Genomic DNA, 17,200 nt, shown 5'->3' with positions numbered 1-17,200 from the left:
CCATTGAGCTGGTGATAGTATGAAGGACTCTGTAAGCCCTTAAAATCAACACCAGGATGTTTTCCATCCACGAGTCAAAAACAAAAAAAACTAAAACAGAATAATGGACAACATTGTGATATAAATAAAACATGTGACCTAAATATCACTGAAGCTCGTGCTTACCTGCAGAAATTAAAATGAGCTGCATGTGAAAACAAAGGCACGTGTGTCATATTGAAATAACATTTGCTTTATCACTTATTATCTTCACAATCTGTCACAAACTTTTTCAAGTATATCATTCCTAATACTTTCATGATGGTAGAGAATTTGACCTCAAATCTATGTAAAAAAAAGTGAGGCACATATGGATGGAAACCTGGCAATAGAACCAGAAAATGAACAATTTCTTTTTCCCGACACATTTTGTCCATGATGATTCTTTTTTTAAATTCATTCAGCAGCTGTAAACGTTTACATTTAGCTGTCCTCACTACCAGATAAATCATTCTTTGTGTTCTCTTTTATTTCGCCTCTGCTTCAGTGTTAGTGTAGAAAACTGTAGAAATATGTAGCCATTACATGTAGTGTATGATGTGGGCAAAGACTACACAATGATGAATTCCAGCCCTGTAAGGGCCTGTGTTAGTGTTGAGGTAGGCACAAAAGGTGCAATCAAAAAGAACTCAAGATCCTCCCCTTTAATCAGAAGCTAACATTAACCTGAACCACCCGTTGAAGAAAATCAAACCCTATGGGACTCCTTATCTGAAAAGGTCTTGGCTACACCGCATCGAAGGTGTAGACTGAAATAAATTCCACTGCATTACACAGGCGTCTTCCACTGCTTTGGTTTTCCATTCATATGCAAAGTGTTGTCCCTATTTGAAGACTAACCGACATGTAGTTGCATCACCGACAATGATGCCCTGTCCAGCAGTGTATTTATGAAACGGCACATGATTACTATTACACAGAGTTGATGGGGAAGCCGTTTAATCAGACATCTACTGTACCACAGACACATTTCAAGCAGAGGACAGAAGTGAGCATTACTTTGATGGTACTGACTATACTGGCACACCAACATGTGGAATTTTTCCTTTCCAAATCTCAATTGTTTTAAGTGCCATTTAAATAGTGTAGCATGAAAGTAGCTAATTTAGTCCAATTTGCTTATGGTATGGCTATTTGGACATTTAAAATACCCAAAATGCTCACAGAGAGGTGGGATCAGGGAGTATCATTAATGCAATCATGACAAGAGCCGAAGACCAACATATAAAAATGTTTTTTTTTTTAACTTATGTTCAGTCAGTTAAGTTCAGTTAATGGCACAACATCAGTTTATTAAGATACTTCTGTCACTTCCTGGTGGGGTTTAGACAATAACAATACTTGCTCAAGGTGTAAAAAAATAGATAAATCACTGCTGCCCTTATGGGTGATATTTCACTGGTTTATTTGCTTTCATGAAGACACATAAACACGATAAAGATAAAGTGATAAAGAACTGTCACTTCCTGGTTGGGTTTAGTCAATAACTTTACTTGGTTAGGGTTTGAAATCAGTAATCCCTGCTCAGTGTTAAGAAATGATCTTGGTTGGAAGGAAAATGCACTCCTTTTACAACGTAACTGTTAACAGTCATGGGCGCCACTTTTACTCTTCGCATGCAGTTGCTCTCACAACCACTACAGGTCACATGTTCTTCCAACGTAATTGTAGGTTATTTCAGCCTGCTTAAACAAACTCCCAATTGTGTTGTAGTTAAATATAGGACAGTCTTAGAATTTATGAAGTTTGCCTTGTCAGCTATATCTACAGTATACTGATGTATAATCAGTATATAATCAGCTCATAAGAAGCTGCCTGGAAGATATCAGTTTTACTCACCAAAATGTTGCAAAGTTATTGGAAAACTTTGGGTCAAAGCACAGAAATCTTTAGCATATAATCCCCTCATTTTCTGTTTAACTTTAGTCTGATTATTGTGCATTTAACTGTATGCATTTGGCCTTAGTCAAGCAGAATACCCCCCCCCCCCCCGTGCCATTTTTAATTTTTCATTAAATTTTTTAATCTATGTGAGTTTTATTAATCTGCTGATGAAATGAAATCTGTTCAGATGAACTCCACTGAAGAACAGAAAGGGCACAAAGTCAACAAGAGAAAATCTCATTTCTCATAATGTCTGATTTCTCAAGAAACTGGAAGTGCATGCCTTCCTGTTTGTGAAACGGCATACAGCCTTCAGAAATTTAAAACATATAAAAGTGTATGAAAAAGTAAATTTACTTGTAAGTAGGCAATTGAAATAATTTAATGACATTCAAATTCCAAACATTTTAACAAGCACTTCAACTCTGCAGCAAACTTTGTATTCAAATGGTGACAACAAATAATAAATAATACAATGTTTAACTTTGAAGTTAATTTAGCTATTAACTACCATATAATATGAACACATTCACACAATGTGCTTGGGAAAGAAGTAATAAGGTCTTTTCTTAATATACAAGGAATTTCATGATCCTATCATGCAATGCAAAATATCCCATTTCTGTCATTATTAAACTCTAAAGTTTAATCATAGAAATCTCTTCACATTTCAGTGCCAAAAGAATTTGGTTTGGATCTCCACCAGCAAACGACTGGTAAGGAATTAAATTTGACGTCAGCAGCCATAAATGGGAAGTTCTGAGTTTCTATTGTGCAACAGATTGTATGCAACAGATCTGTTCATGATTATGTTGTTAGTATAAATATATGTTCATGCTGGATTTTTATTAAAATTAACTACATTTACTTTGTAATCAACCTTAAATATTTGAATTATTGGCACAACATGTAACTTGTATTAAGTCTAAATCTACAAAAATGTGTATGTATCAGTTTCTAAAATCCAAAATTGGATCAATCTAGATTGGAAAAAAAAGAAAATGGATTTGAAAAAGTTGTAGAATGCCTCCCGCAGAAAGAGGTGGCACTTTACAACTTTTTATTAAACATGTCATGCAGCATCTCTGTTGAACCCTGTCTTTTGGGATTCTTTATCTTTCTTAGTGCTGTCATTTGACAATAGGCAAGCTCCTTTGTGACAGCTTATTCTGAGTAATGACAGTTACACGTCTGAACGCCACAGATAAATTCTCTCTCTCTTTCTTCTTTCACTAACACACACATACACACACACACCCACGCACATAAGTGTAACCGTTGGATTTGACATCCTCTATCTGTATCTGGGTAGGAAACACCTGTACAAAGAAGGCCAAAGGGCGTCTGTAGAATGGTTTGCTTATGCAGCTCAGCAAATAGACAGAGAGTCTATCATCCTGCTGATTCATTAACTGTCAAAGACGCTCAGTTATCATCCAGTGCAAGCATACTCAACAGGATTATTATCAGAAGGGCTGCTTCCTGTTCTTGTAGTCCTCAGGTATGTGGTGTTCAGTGTGGGGAACAGCTTGTTAGTAGATCAAGTTGCGACACAAAGACCTACGTTTGTGTCCGTGGGCTGCACTGGTTGACCCTCCTTCCTTCTTTGTTGTCAGTCCTTCCGCTTGAAGGAGCTCAAACATTCCAGTTATTGGTTTCATGTCTTTTTCTCCTCTCCTTAGCATTCTTTCATCCTTTTGTGGCATCAGCGGCAAGGCTTTCCAGGAGAGTTCTATAAATGTCCGAACGGAGAAACCGCGGGTACGAGTCTCTTTCCATCAGCCCATAAACGATCTTCTGAGCGTCGTCAAAGCAGTGCATGGTGGGAGTCTTGACGTTCCTTTTGATCTGCTCTCGAGTGTGATAGTCAATGTTGATCTGCAATGAGGCAAACAGATAGGAATTAGGGAATTTGAGCCAAGAGCGGGAGATGTGAGATTCAACATTTGAGCTTGTGTGATACTCATTGCTCAATATGTAAGTGTCTGTGTGTGAATGTACAAACTCTCTGAGCTGGACATACCTCTTTAGGTGATTCTGCTTTGATATACTGCTCGTAAATCTTTTTAGCTCTTGAGGACATTCTGAATGAAGACTTGATCTTCTTATAGTCCTCACAGGTGAGCCAAAATTCAATATTCTCATCACTATATTCAGATTTGAGAAAGTTACGAAAAGTAGCCAGTCCATCTGAGGGAAGAACAAACAACAGCAAGCGTGAGGGACAAATAACATTCCCTTTCAGCCTTTCTTTAAACTAATTATTCTCTTTTAGCTTTCATTCTCACAAACTTAATTTACTGTTCTCATTCTCAGGGGAAAAGGAACCTACATTTAGATTCGAGAAGCCTTTCCAGTGACTGTGACCATTGTTGGGTATCTTCTAAACTTAGCCTGCTGGGAGAGAATGCAAGTTGGATTACTCATCCAGAATCAAATTTGAGAAAATAAATCACAAAGACTGCAAGGACACAGAGGCGGTCTAGTCAAAAAAGCATTGCAGATGTGCTTATCAAATTCATACAAAAATGTTCAACCCTGGGATATTTTGGTGTGAGCGTGTGCTGTGCCAAAGCAAACATGGTGTCTCTACATCATTTGAATCCTTTCATGATGCCATAGATGGAAATGATTGGAGCAGGCTGGCTATTTTAAAACTGAAATGTATGCAAAACACTCCATAAGACTCCTTACCTCTCAGAGCTAGATGAGTGTGAGAACATGCACTGGAGTCGACACATAAAGTTCTTTCCACTGTATGGAAATAGGAAATACATTAGTACATCCCTGCTTGATTTACTGCATTACCTATTAAATTAGTTACCAGTGAATCTGTCAAAGCATTCTGGCCATGTAAGTAATTAGAAAATAGGCCGTGATACATGTAAAGTTTAATGACATTATAATGTATTTTCAGAAGATGCCGCTATGACCGATCCTTAATTTTATTTACTTCTCTGTTTGAGTGTTTGCTATTAAAACTAAAAAAGCAAAACATAAACTTTTAAATAAATCATCTCAAGATAAACTGTTAAATTAAGTATCATTAAGTACCAAATGAGCATGTCTACTGGAAACCCTGGTTTAAAGGACAAGTTTTACTCACATGTTCTTGTTTCTCTTCCTGTCATCTCTGTCCATGATGAAGTGATATGTGTTGAGAGGTCCGTCGATTAAGCTGGGCATTGTTTTGTTAGGTCCACACTCTCACACTCTCAGTCGTGGTCATGCTGTGGCTGAGAGACACTTAGGAGGGTTCCCCCTTCGCCGCAGCGTTTTATACGGTTTTCTGTCACTATATGCTGGGGCTGCTGGGATACATCAGCAGCTCAACCCAGACCAAAGAGGAAGCACCCCTTCCTCCTCCTCCGCCTGCTGCTCCTCTCCTCCTCCTTCACAGAAAGAAATAACACATACTCACGGTGCACTGCATGTATGCCTCCCTCCTCTTGATGCTTGACTCCCTATTATGTCTTGCTGCTTCTTTTCCTTTCCTTCTGCTGTTGCTTCTGACTCCTGCCTCTTTATTGGACGGGCCAAGCAAACAGCACTCTCTCTGCCTGAAAGCATGCCGTGTTCCCATTATTTTTAGTCTGACAGCACAGATGCAAATGACAGTAACAGTGACTGTGATAGGCAAATTATGACCTTCTCATAGTGTGTTTCAGCAGCACTTGAAATGGGACCTAAAAATGTGAAGTAAAATGGAAGGACTGCTCTTCTCTGTAAGTGCTTCAGTGTTATCAGTTATTGATCATACAAAAGGAAATTCATGCAACACAAGGCCTCAGCCATATGTCAGAAAGAGGAAACAGCAAATTGATTGCAAAAGAGAGGCTTAGCAAAGCAACAGGAAGTCAGAAAGACTGTCAGGATGTCACATCATAATCAGCCGCCTGTTTTAGTGACCAAGTTAAAATCTCTTGCAAGGTCAAATTGTAGACTGAAGTATAGAAAGCTTTGGGAAAGCTTTAAAAGGGAAGACACTAAGCCAGCTTTTACATCCTTTACCAGTAATGTTCTAATACAGACAACACTAGAGAACAGAATAAAAAATATGCATGTACAAATTTTCAGTACATCAATAATTGATTTCTGGTTATGCAATTCTCCTCAAACTGGGTGAGTTGTAACATCAAATCCCATACAGGGGAGATATCATACAACTTTAAGAACTATAATATTAAAAAAATGGATGCCACTGCCAATGTCAGCAGACTTAAGCATATTTGCTGGAGCACAGCCTTTTTACATCTGAGCCTGTTAGTTTTTCAACACACTGGGAACTGACAGGGGTGAGAAGAAACGACCGGGGTCAGCCAGAAATCAAGTTGCTGTGTGAGAACTTGTAGTGAACTGGACAGTGTCTTGGCAAATGACTAGAATTAGCTGAAATTAGCGTTGGTAATGCTGACCCTTGACATTTTGTGTTTCCTTGGAATCAGCTGTGATCAGTCCCAGATATTTTGGCTGGCATTTAAATAGAGGTTTCCGCTGATAATTGGAACAGAAGTGTGGGAATATCTGAGCTTCAACATTTGATCTATGCTCAGATTTTATCTTCAACGTGGTGGTATGCTTGAACCAAACAAGTTTGTATGTCTGTTGGATGACCATGCCTAAAGTGCATCGTATTACTTAACCACCACTTTTTGCATAGCTGGTGAATTGGTATGTATGTAGTTTTGAAACATAAATGAAATAATATTAATAATAATGCAAATAAACAAAATGTTGGAATATGGGCTTAAAAGAGTCATCATTGCATTTAAACAGTACTTGACAGGTGATAAGATATAACATACACTATATTGACAAAAGTGTTCGCTGACCTGTCTTTACACACATATGAATTTAACTGACGTTCCATTCTTAATCCATAGGGTTTAATATGACATTGGCCCTCCCTTTGCAGCTATAACAGCTTCAACTCTTCATTTGTGAGGTCAGACACTGATGTTGGATGAGAAGGCCTGGCTCACAGTCTCTGCTCTAATTCATCCCAAAGGTGTTCTATTAGGTTGAGGTCAGGACTCTGTGCAGCCCAGTCAAGTTCTTCCATGCCAAACCTGCTCATTCTTGTCTTTATGGACCTTGCTTTGTGCACTGGTACATGTTGCAACAGGAAGGGGCCATCCCCAAACTGTTTCCACAAAGTTGGGAGCATGAAATTGTCCACTGAATGTTATAGTTGCATAGCATGAGTGGCCAATTCAATTGTAAAAGTGCTATATAAATGCACCAGTTTATGGCATATGTAAATAATAAATAAATTGCAAAACATTTCTGAATTATGCAGGGAGACTGTGAGGTCATATTTATGTTTACAAGTCATCAAAATTCTAAATAAACCATATTAATCCAAAAGCTATTATGTGAGAAATACTTACTGTTATCAGATAACTAGATTAGCTTCTGAAGAAGTACTAAATCTAAGGTGACTCTGATTACTACAACATGCTTGTCCAAAAGTAGTACTCTTGGTAGCTGTAAAGGTTCATTACCACACTCTGATCTTGAGTTTATGCTAAAGTCAGTATAACCTCCCACCTCACTACATTTAGCACCATTTACTCAGGCTAAAAGTGCGACAAGTGAGAGTAACACCATCTGTCTTTTACTTCCAACAAGTCTGATTGGATTCTGCACATTTTATTTAGGGACAGAATACTGATGCTTTTGTTCCTCTCATTCCAGGATGCTTAAAACAGATGTTACTTTTTCAAATTCTGTTAATGTCATAAAGAAAGTTTGGAACTGTACTTCCGGAAAATGATGAAGATAAACTAAATCAGCAAAGAATGCTGCCTTTGTTTGTATTCTATTTTTGATGATTTGAATATATTTCAGCATTTACAGGAAGATCTGTGACAATCAAATGCAAATGTGTTTCACACTCAATGTCTTGGCAGATTTACAGGGGATTTAATTTTAATTTCAGTGTTTATTGACGGGGAGAAGTAAAACATAAAGTACTAATAACTGATGATTCAAAATAAGAGACCCAACATAAAAATGGAACACTTATAAACATCAATTATCCCCTCAGTAGATGTTAGAAGATGATGTTTTTTTATTTTTTATTTCTGTTGTCACCGTTAATCAAAAGCTGCCATGCGCTGCCCTGTTACAACCTGTCCTTTGGCTTGGCTTCACTCGTGCTGCTTTCTGTTTTTTGCCCAAACACGGTTAAAAGCACTGAGTTGTTACAAGGAGACACCAAACAATGAGAACTAGTAGCATAATCCGTGTCTGAGGTTACACTATGGATGGATGTAGCTTTGTATAAGGGGGTACCACATGAAATCTCTCACATACAGATCTGGTTGTAAAGTTCCCCTAACTGTGACTGTCTTCACTAACATTGTTGTGCCATCAACAGTATTCACTTCCGTTAGTTACCATGGTAACAGTGTTGTGCAATGAGAAAAACAGGACAGATTGTGTGTAAAGGATAGTATGGCATGTGATGAAGAATCTGTGAGATCTTTGTGGTCCCGGACACACCAGTGTACTCAGTTACTGACACATAACTTTGAAATAAACTGTGGTGCTCATAAATTGAATTTCATAAAATCCCTCGTTCATTTACTGCAGTAACTACAAATGGTTTTAGCTTCGGCAAACATTTACTTTATGTGCTGGTCATCTTAGCAGATACAACCACATGTTTCCACCAATACATTTCTTACAGTTTCCATTAACAACTAAACTACTCCTGAACTTTTTGTGGCGCACAAAGCACTTGGCACTCAGTCAATTTGAAAAATTAGACATATTGTGCTTCATTTGCTGGCAGTTTTTCCTCCGTAACTTCAAATTTCTGTTTTATTTTATTTAATTTTAAGTTAAGTTGTGGATGTATGAGTAGTCATTGTCTTGCATGCAGTAGATGGAATTAAAGGAGCGCCTAGTTTGGGGAAGCGCTAGAGCACCTAGAGGGTTTCGTGAGGGTTTTCTAAAACTAAAAGCTACCCAGAATGGATGCCCCAGTAGAGAAAACTTTTCACCATCTACAACAACTCAGACCTCAAAGATTTCATAATGCTTCAAGCAAGATTGTTTTGTGGATTTTTAGACTGTGTCACTCCTGGTTCAGGAAAACTTTTGAAGTTTGAGTTGTTTTAAGTGGTGAAAACTTTTTTAGTCAGTCTACAAAGTAAATTATGTCTGGGCATCACTGGAAAAACAAAGTAATTATAATTTCTAAGACTTCATGGCTAAAGTTGTTCGTCAAAGAGCCTCACAATGACAACCATGAAAATAGATGCTCTTGGAACTAAAAATCTTTAACATTGTATTATGTTGGACTTATTTTGTTACAATACAGTGAAAATTAATGTGAGAATTAAGGTATTTTTTTTACTTGAAAGGAAAAGCTCCAAGTCTTCAGGGACCTAGAAAATGCAACCCTGTCATGGTTATGTCTAGATGTTGCAAAATGCACAATTAGGTTAATACAATTATTCTTCATTTTAAAGTGGTTTACACATTTGACACATTTGACATCCCTCCATGTATGCAAATATTCATTGATGCAGAACAAAAAAAAAATACAAATTCCAAAACTCATACTTAAACAAAAGGATGTCTTTCCCGAAAGTGATCTTACCGACAATGTTTCTGAGTAAAGGATTTGAGTATCTGTCCCGTCATTGTCTGTGGCTGATGAGATTATTCCCCTAACAAGGAAGCACATTCAGGCCATTACGCTTCAGGTTGTCGGATGACTCTAGTGTTGTCGTATAAGCCCCTGAGTTATTATTAGCTACTTCGGTACTCCTTTTTAAGGCAATATTTTAGGAATAAGGCCATTTACAGAACTGAGTGGGATCAAGGGTCAGAGAGAGGTTGCTTTGCTCCACTTTGTTAAACCCTATTGCTGGTGTATGGAATCATCCCTTCACCTTATTAAAGGATAAATCAGATATGTTACTTAAAACAGAATCTCTTTGCAGGGTGAGCTATGGAAACTATTTTCTCTGTGTGTATCTTTCTTTTTTTTGACTCATGCCCATCACCATGTCTGCACTTAGTCACTTAGATAAATATAAATTCTAAAAATGTGGAAGTATTCAGAAAGTTAAGAACAGTTAAAGGCTATGAGAAGGAATTATCCCAATCATCTACCAGAATTCAGCCAACATTTGTTAAGAGGTCATGAAATATCTATATGGATGTGGATATGGATATCTTATTGCCTATTTTTCAAAGCAAGGTCATGCCATTCCACTGAAACTGAAACTGAAACTGAATTGCAATGGACACTTATGACCCTGAACTCATTTACAGAACAAACACACTATTCTTTCCTCTTCGTGCATTATCTAATTCCCACTGCTTTTCCTTTATGGCATTTATCCTGCTTTATTCTCATCGCCAGTTTTTAATCAATACTTAATTTTAACATCATGAAACAGTTTGAGGTTACACATGGTGGAAAACACAGTTTCACTTTGGGTTTACCGCTAAATGACATATGCTCTTCCCTGAAAAGAAAACTCTTTTGAAGCAGTTGTTACTTCTCATACAGTGTGAAATAACTTCTCAATTCTTACAAATAAAAAATGGGAACAATAGCTTTCTGTCTCTAAATTAAATGTACCATAGAGTCTTGGATTTGCGCTTAAGACTCAGATATGCATCTGAGTGCAGGAATCTAGGGCAAGAGTCTCTTTGCATCAGCAGGTAAACATGTTTCTGAGCCTCGTCAAAGCAGGAAAGATTTGGTGTTTCCAACGACTTCTTGATTTTCTCTCGAATATGTTGATCTACATTGATCTGTAGGAAAAAAAAAAAGAGAGTCAACATTTATACTTTAGAATGAGCTGGAATGTTTCCCACAATGTCACTGACCGAAGCTAAACAAATTATGTATGTGAAAGTATGTGCTGACACCACAGCAAAAATGCCAGTGGAAAGCCTTTTAGTGGCATTATCCTGGGCAACACACAAATCTTTATATCACTACTACAAAGATAAATTACGGAAAATATATTTTCAAGGAAATGGATTTGTTGTCAACACTGCCCAGGAAAGTCATTCCCACCTTCTTTTCTTAAAACCTGTACCAAAGCCCACCCCCCAAATGGACTTTTTTTTTTGGTTGTTTTTAACATTAGTCTGGGCTAAAACTGGGGCGACTATGGCTCAGCTGTTAGAGAGGTCTTTACCCAACAATTATGTTGGTGGTTCATGTCCACGTGTTGATATGTCCTTGGGAAAGACACTGATGCCTACATTGTCCACAATAAACTACTAGTGTGGGATTGTAGCGGGAAGAGGCACTGCATACTGTATATAGTGCATATGAATAAATAGAAGTGCTGTATGAATGTCAGATGGGTAAATGAGAAACACATTTAAAGTTTTAGAACCTAAACAAGCTATATAAGTGTGCACCCTCTACCCTTTGCTACTATGTTCATCAAACTCTGTGGCACACAGTACATTGAAATATTTGGTCCATCTGTAAAAAAATCATGGAAGTAATGGTCATATGTGGAAATTAGACAATGGAGGAGTAGCTTCTTGCATTCTATTATTGTGGACTAGTGTATATAACTAGTGTATAACACTAGTACACACTGATTTTCCATATACCAAGGAAGACCTCAGGAAATCAGACATTCTTCATCGGCTCATATCAGTGTGCTTCAAACGAAATACTAAAATCTGAGAGTCTTACCCTCAATTTATAATGAACAAAACAAACAGGCATTTACTTGAGTTGTAAATATTTCAAACATGATCATTAAAAGGTCTACAGAGTATGACCATGAAGAGATTTGAAAGGTTTCAGTTTTTAGCATTTTGGCTCCAGATTGTTTATAACTGCAGCAGACTCATAGAAGATCGACGACATGTATCACTGCGAGAAGGGGAAGTTGAGACACTGAGTAGTCATCCATTTTGCTTCACTGACTGCATGAATCATTTCATCATTATTGTCCCTGGTCAGAGGTGCTGTTTCTTGTACTGATGCAATTTGTCCATTTGAGATTAAATTTAATTAATTTTAAGGGGACCAGCAGTAGCAAAGAAAGCTACTTTCCTTTTAAGCATTCATACCACCATCCCTGGTATTACTCAAACTGACCTCTCTACAGGCTGTGGGCTGGATGAACTCCCGGTAGATCTCCTCTGCCCTCCAGCGCAGGTTGTCTGCTGAGGCTGTTGATCTAAAGTCTTCACATGCAAGCCAGAACTCAATGTTTTCCTCACTGAACTCAGACTGTAGGAAAGAATGGAACGCTGCTAAGTACTCTGGAAAGAGAACAATTGATGTAATCAATAATACATAGTATAATTGTGTAAAAAAATACCTTATGTAAATTCATTAGGAGGATCGTGAGAATGAAAAGTAACACTTCTTACTTTTATCTCTCAGCATTTTTTCCAGAGACTGATGAAGCTTATGATCAGCTTGCCAACTATAACAAAGAGAGTTTTGACTTTTAATTTTCAATCTAAACAATCATAAGACTATAGAAAAAAATTAACAGAGCAGCATACTACCTCAGGTTTGGAGGGTATACTTCATGATTTATTTGTTGTACTGAGAGGCACTGGATGTCCTTCTTTCGCCTCTTCCGAGTTAGTACAATGTCAATCCTGCAAAACAAATCAAGCTACACTGAATAAAATATAATGTAGTTTCACACTATAACAATAAGAAAATGGAAATCATGACTATGTATCATTAGTCTGTATAGCTTACCTTCTGGGCCGTTTCACATTTGGCATCAGTTCTTTAATATCATAAAAGCGAATCTTTGAAAACAAGAGTTTAGGCATTTTAACATTCCTTGGACAGTGCTTCGAAGAGATCAAACTGTAGATAGTATTGTTCCCGTCTGAGCTTGGTTTTAACCTGAGAGAGAGGATTTAGCCACTATGACGCTGAGGGCCTGCTGATGCAGGTATCCAAATACCTACCTGCTGATGAGACTCAGCTTATGTTGTCACTGACTCACAGCTGTAATATTCCAGGAAGAAAAAGTTTCTGATGAAAGCTCTGCTATATATACATGGATATTGTATTTTCTTTTTAGATGTTTTGAGACTAATTAAAAGGGCACAAAGAATGAAATACTAAAATTCATTGGACCACAACCATAAAATTATATGCTTTTAGGTCACCTTTTAGGCTTAGATATGTTGTAAAATGTTTACATGAATAACAACATCTTGACCAGTAAATAATACAATATTCCATTAATTGTGTTTAAATGATTTGCATTTCAGATATCCCATTCATAGTTTGGTTTCCATGTTACAGAGCATAGTCTGAATAATAACACATACCTCACTTATGTCCATATTCTTTAAAACATGAAATTATTTGGGCTTTTCCCGCATCCCAAAAGTGTCTTTTCTCTATCTCTCATGAGTCATGAGCCTTCCATGACTTAAGCTTGTTTTATGTGTCATAAAGTGGCAGTGTGTGCTACAAAATAAACTGTGAGAACTCCTCTAGGGCATAATGATGGGATTAAGGTATATACATGTCTACATAATGTAACTAAGACCAGAATTCTCCACATAGAACGATAATTACTCACTCTGAATATGATCTAATTAGAGTTAGAGGTAATCAAAAGCATCTAATTTAACTGTTCTATGTAGTTACATTCATAATATTGGAGAGCATATTAACATACCTGTTGCATTTCTCATTCACCCTAAAATTCATCCAATAAACTCACATTTCACCACTATGTATCTTAGCCAGTGGTTTCCATCCTGCACATTATTTTCAGCTCGTCTCTTGTTTTTGAAGAATACGGGCCAATGGCATTAAGTCATTAGCAGAAGATTCTGCCACTCAGCTCCTACGATCATAGGCACCACAAGCAGCAAGCAAGCAATGTGTAAGGTGAATTACCAGAAACTGCAAAAGAAAAAAAAGTATGCACTTAGAAACTAAAACATGTTATGAATCACATATGGACCGTATATTTTCACTGAAAGAGGCAGGAAGTTTGCAGCAAAAAATCTGTATTGAAACTAAAAATATGCCCCAGACAGTTCTTAGAACTGATGATCTGTCTTTACTGACATACATGCATGTTGCTCTATAATACATAAATACATTGATACACATATATGTATGTTATTGTTTGTCAAAATGACGTTGATGAAGATTCTCAGTCATCCAGGACATGGTAATAAGAGCTTTGTCAGAATTACACATGCAAGTCGCTCTTGTCCCATGTCCTATAACGCATGGAAACTTTACACTCTACAAAGCTTTTGCTTGAGTGTATGTTTGGATGGGCAATGTTAATGTGTGCACGTGTATTTGTTTGTGTGTGGTATTTCTAAGGATCCCCTCAGGGTTCTTGTTGTCAGGTATGCTGGTATTTTTTGTGGTTAGGAGAATGCTGAAGTGGGTTTGTTACAAACTTTCCACTCTAGAATGACAAGAGCTGCATTGAATGCACGTGCAAGGCTGTGAGCTAGATTTTACAGTGGCCAACACCCTTATTGTCGCATGCATGGTTAAACTGTACTTTCACAGTACGTGGGAGAGTTTAGTGGATGCAAATAATTTTGGTAACTAAGCAGAGTGTTATTGTGATGAGTTATTGTGATGAGTTAATTGAGATTATAAAAAGTCAGTGAAATAAATCACGTTTACTTGATTTTTTTGTTTGTTTATGAAATTAAGAATTTTTTGTGTCCACCATTTCTAACCACTAGAAATGTAGCATTACTGCTAAATTAGGTTAAATGGGATGAATTTACCCTGACACTTTGATGTAAATTGATTTGGAACTGCATGCTTGAACACAATATAATATAAGCAGCAGATATTAGCATGATCTGCTAACTAGCTTATCAACAGTAATCTTGTAAGTGAATGTCACCCATTGAAAAACAGGGTAGGGCACTTCCACTTCCGTTGCTCCCAGTTGAACTTAAAAAAAAGATTGTGGCTACACAGCGTGGCCTTTTTCAGTCTGCGAGTATACCTGTAGTAAACTGACAGATGATCTAATACATTTTTTTTTTAAATGCCAGTGGGCGGAGCTACTCTTGTGGTATGACTGTAGTGGAAAATAGTAGAAGTATGTAACAGAAGTATGTAACAGTAACAGAACAGTGTTTCTTGCCATTCTAACCTCACATGACACTCAGGTGAATGTTGTGTCATGCTGTGAATGGTAGATACAAAGTGAGTGATATCCTTTAGAATCTAAAGCACAATTGTAATTTGTGATTCATATTGTTGAACTTTTTATTAAACATTCTAAACTCTTTATCGTGTGACTGCACTCTGTTACAACGTCCAGGCAGCATCCAGCTGTCCTAGATGTCATTACAGTTCATTCATGGGATCCAGTAATATAATGAAAATTTAAGAAAATACTATAATTTTATGGACTTGATTTAGTTATGAACTTATCTTGAAACTATATAACTATATTCACATTTTCAGCTGAAAAGTGTCCGTAGTTGTCTATGTATCTATGTGGCTAAGTAACTCAGAAGTATGTTATCCACTAATCATGTATAAATTAAAGTAAAACAAAGACCAGCTTTTTCGAAGAATTTCTCAAAAAAATCAAGAGTTTGACATGATTTTGTCATCCGGTTTCCAGAACATTTCATAAACGGAGTTCCCAAATCACATTTACAAACTTTGTTTCAATACAGTAAAATTCTTAGTAGATGAAAGACTATCGATGCTAGACTGCTGACAGCAAGAATAGGACACCACAAAATGAGTCATCTCAGGGCTAACAAGACAAATCAAACATTCCACTGACTTGCTGCAGTTGAAAAATAAAGATAGTCATCTGACATGCGAAAGCTGATGAGCGCATAATAAGTAAACATCTTAGTGAACATTCTTTTTACACAAAAGAATAAAGGGAGTTATTTTGAGACTCATGGTATCTGTACTGGTTGTGTTCAAAAAGAGATGACGCTCATCATCAGGTGTTTTATAATGAGATCTTTGTTTGAAAGTCAGATTCATTCCATTTTTAGGGTTTTCTCATATTCATTTCATGAATGGAGGCACTGATAGAAACATTATTAAGACTTGCCATTCCAATAAGTCTATTTATTGTACTGTTCACAATTCAAAATGGGGTTTTAACATCTGATGTAATATAACATAAGGTACTATGTTTTACTCATACAGTCATAGTGATAAACAATTTAACATCTTTTTGGTTTGTGGATTTAATGATAGATAAAAATCATTGACAATGAGCTCTCTAGTATAAAACTGTGGGCTACAAATGAACTAAAATAATTTGATTAATAAAATTCCCATGTTCTGCTTATTTACTAGAAGTACAAATCCAAATCCATTTCAGTGTGACAGTTTTAATTACATTAATGCTACTATAATCGATACCCCTGAATTGATTACCATCAATGAATCTATGGTTTGTTCTTGCAGTTTGTGATGAATGGAAGAGGGTACTCTGCTTCCCTGCAGTTCCTGGTCCAGTTTGCCAGTGTTGGGGCTTGTTGGGGGAATGGTTGGCACCTGGCTGAGTGTGGTAATCAGTACAAAATGCTGAGTCTGTCCAGGCAGTTGGGGACCTGAACTCCACGTGGCTTAGATTTGTTTTTATTTTCTTTTGGTCAGTTGTTTTTTGTGTTAACAGGCATCAAATGTTTTCTTGGTTACTTTGGGTTTAGGTTGAGTTATTTTGAGTTCTTTAAATAAATCATTTGCTTTTTGAAAACCTTATTGTAAGTGATCAAGTATGTTTGCTTGCAACCTGCAATTTACCATCAAACTTTGTCCATATCCAACTTTATTCAAATCAAATTCTGCCCATATGCAGTTCAGCTGATTAGGGGGCAGAGATAATGGTTAGTAACACGATAAATTACTTGGATATGGGTGGAGCTGGGATGTACAGCTCTACCTTTCCGCAGGTCGCAGCAAGATTCATTGACCAAGGTTTTTTTTGCATATCCTGCTTAGAGTAAATGTAAGATTTCCACGTCAATGCCAGAGTAAAAAATTCAAGCAAGCACTGACAGTAAACTATCTAACCACTTATCTTCAATTTTGCACTCAGTGGTTATATTTCCTTTTAACCACCGTTTTTCAAAGAAGCAACTTCCGTATATTTTGAGTGTGTTCATAAAACCAGAATTTCCCCTGGCTGTCAGCAATATCCCCCTTTCATCAGTCAACTGTATAACACCAACCTTTGCATGTTTTCAGAGAAACTATTGTGAAATTAATATTACATAATAATGGAAAATCATGAAATATTTCAACAGCTTAAGCTTTACTGTT

At 37.0% G+C, this 17,200-nt stretch overlaps 2 protein-coding genes across 3 annotated transcripts; both read right to left on the bottom strand.

Moving 5' to 3' along the window:
• Nucleotides 1–2,287: 2,287 nt before the first annotated feature.
• LOC140311575 (regulator of G-protein signaling 21-like) lies at nucleotides 2,288–5,496 on the bottom strand. 2 transcript variants are annotated; one of them, XM_072388970.1, is made up of 5 exons: nucleotides 5,030–5,496; nucleotides 4,618–4,677; nucleotides 4,256–4,317; nucleotides 3,947–4,113; nucleotides 2,288–3,801 (listed from the first exon to the last, which is right to left on the bottom strand). In XM_072388970.1, the coding sequence occupies exons 1-5, from the start codon at nucleotides 5,107–5,109 to the stop codon at nucleotides 3,613–3,615; spliced, it is 558 nt and encodes a 185-aa protein (XP_072245071.1). In that variant the 5' UTR covers nucleotides 5,110–5,496; the 3' UTR covers nucleotides 2,288–3,612. The 2 variants fall into 2 exon arrangements, with proteins under 2 accessions (XP_072245071.1, XP_072245070.1); XM_072388969.1 differs by having other exon boundaries at nucleotides 4,256–4,320; nucleotides 5,030–5,495.
• A 4,706-nt stretch (nucleotides 5,497–10,202) lies between these two features.
• On the bottom strand, nucleotides 10,203–12,841 carry LOC140311260 (regulator of G-protein signaling 21). The gene is made up of 5 exons (XM_072388651.1): nucleotides 12,644–12,841; nucleotides 12,442–12,537; nucleotides 12,301–12,356; nucleotides 12,023–12,189; nucleotides 10,203–10,704 (listed from the first exon to the last, which is right to left on the bottom strand). Exons 1-5 carry the CDS (start codon nucleotides 12,718–12,720, stop codon nucleotides 10,519–10,521), a joined length of 582 nt encoding a protein of 193 aa, XP_072244752.1. The 5' UTR covers nucleotides 12,721–12,841; the 3' UTR covers nucleotides 10,203–10,518.
• Nucleotides 12,842–17,200: the final 4,359 nt, after the last annotated feature.

Source organism: Leuresthes tenuis, unplaced genomic scaffold (assembly GCF_036924035.1).
Source record: "Leuresthes tenuis unplaced genomic scaffold, fLeuTen1.0.hap1 SCAF_7, whole genome shotgun sequence".
Taxonomy (NCBI): domain Eukaryota; kingdom Metazoa; phylum Chordata; class Actinopteri; order Atheriniformes; family Atherinopsidae; genus Leuresthes; species Leuresthes tenuis.
The sequence above is the reverse complement of the archived record's forward strand: the minus strand, read 5'-3'. Positions and strand labels throughout refer to the sequence as shown.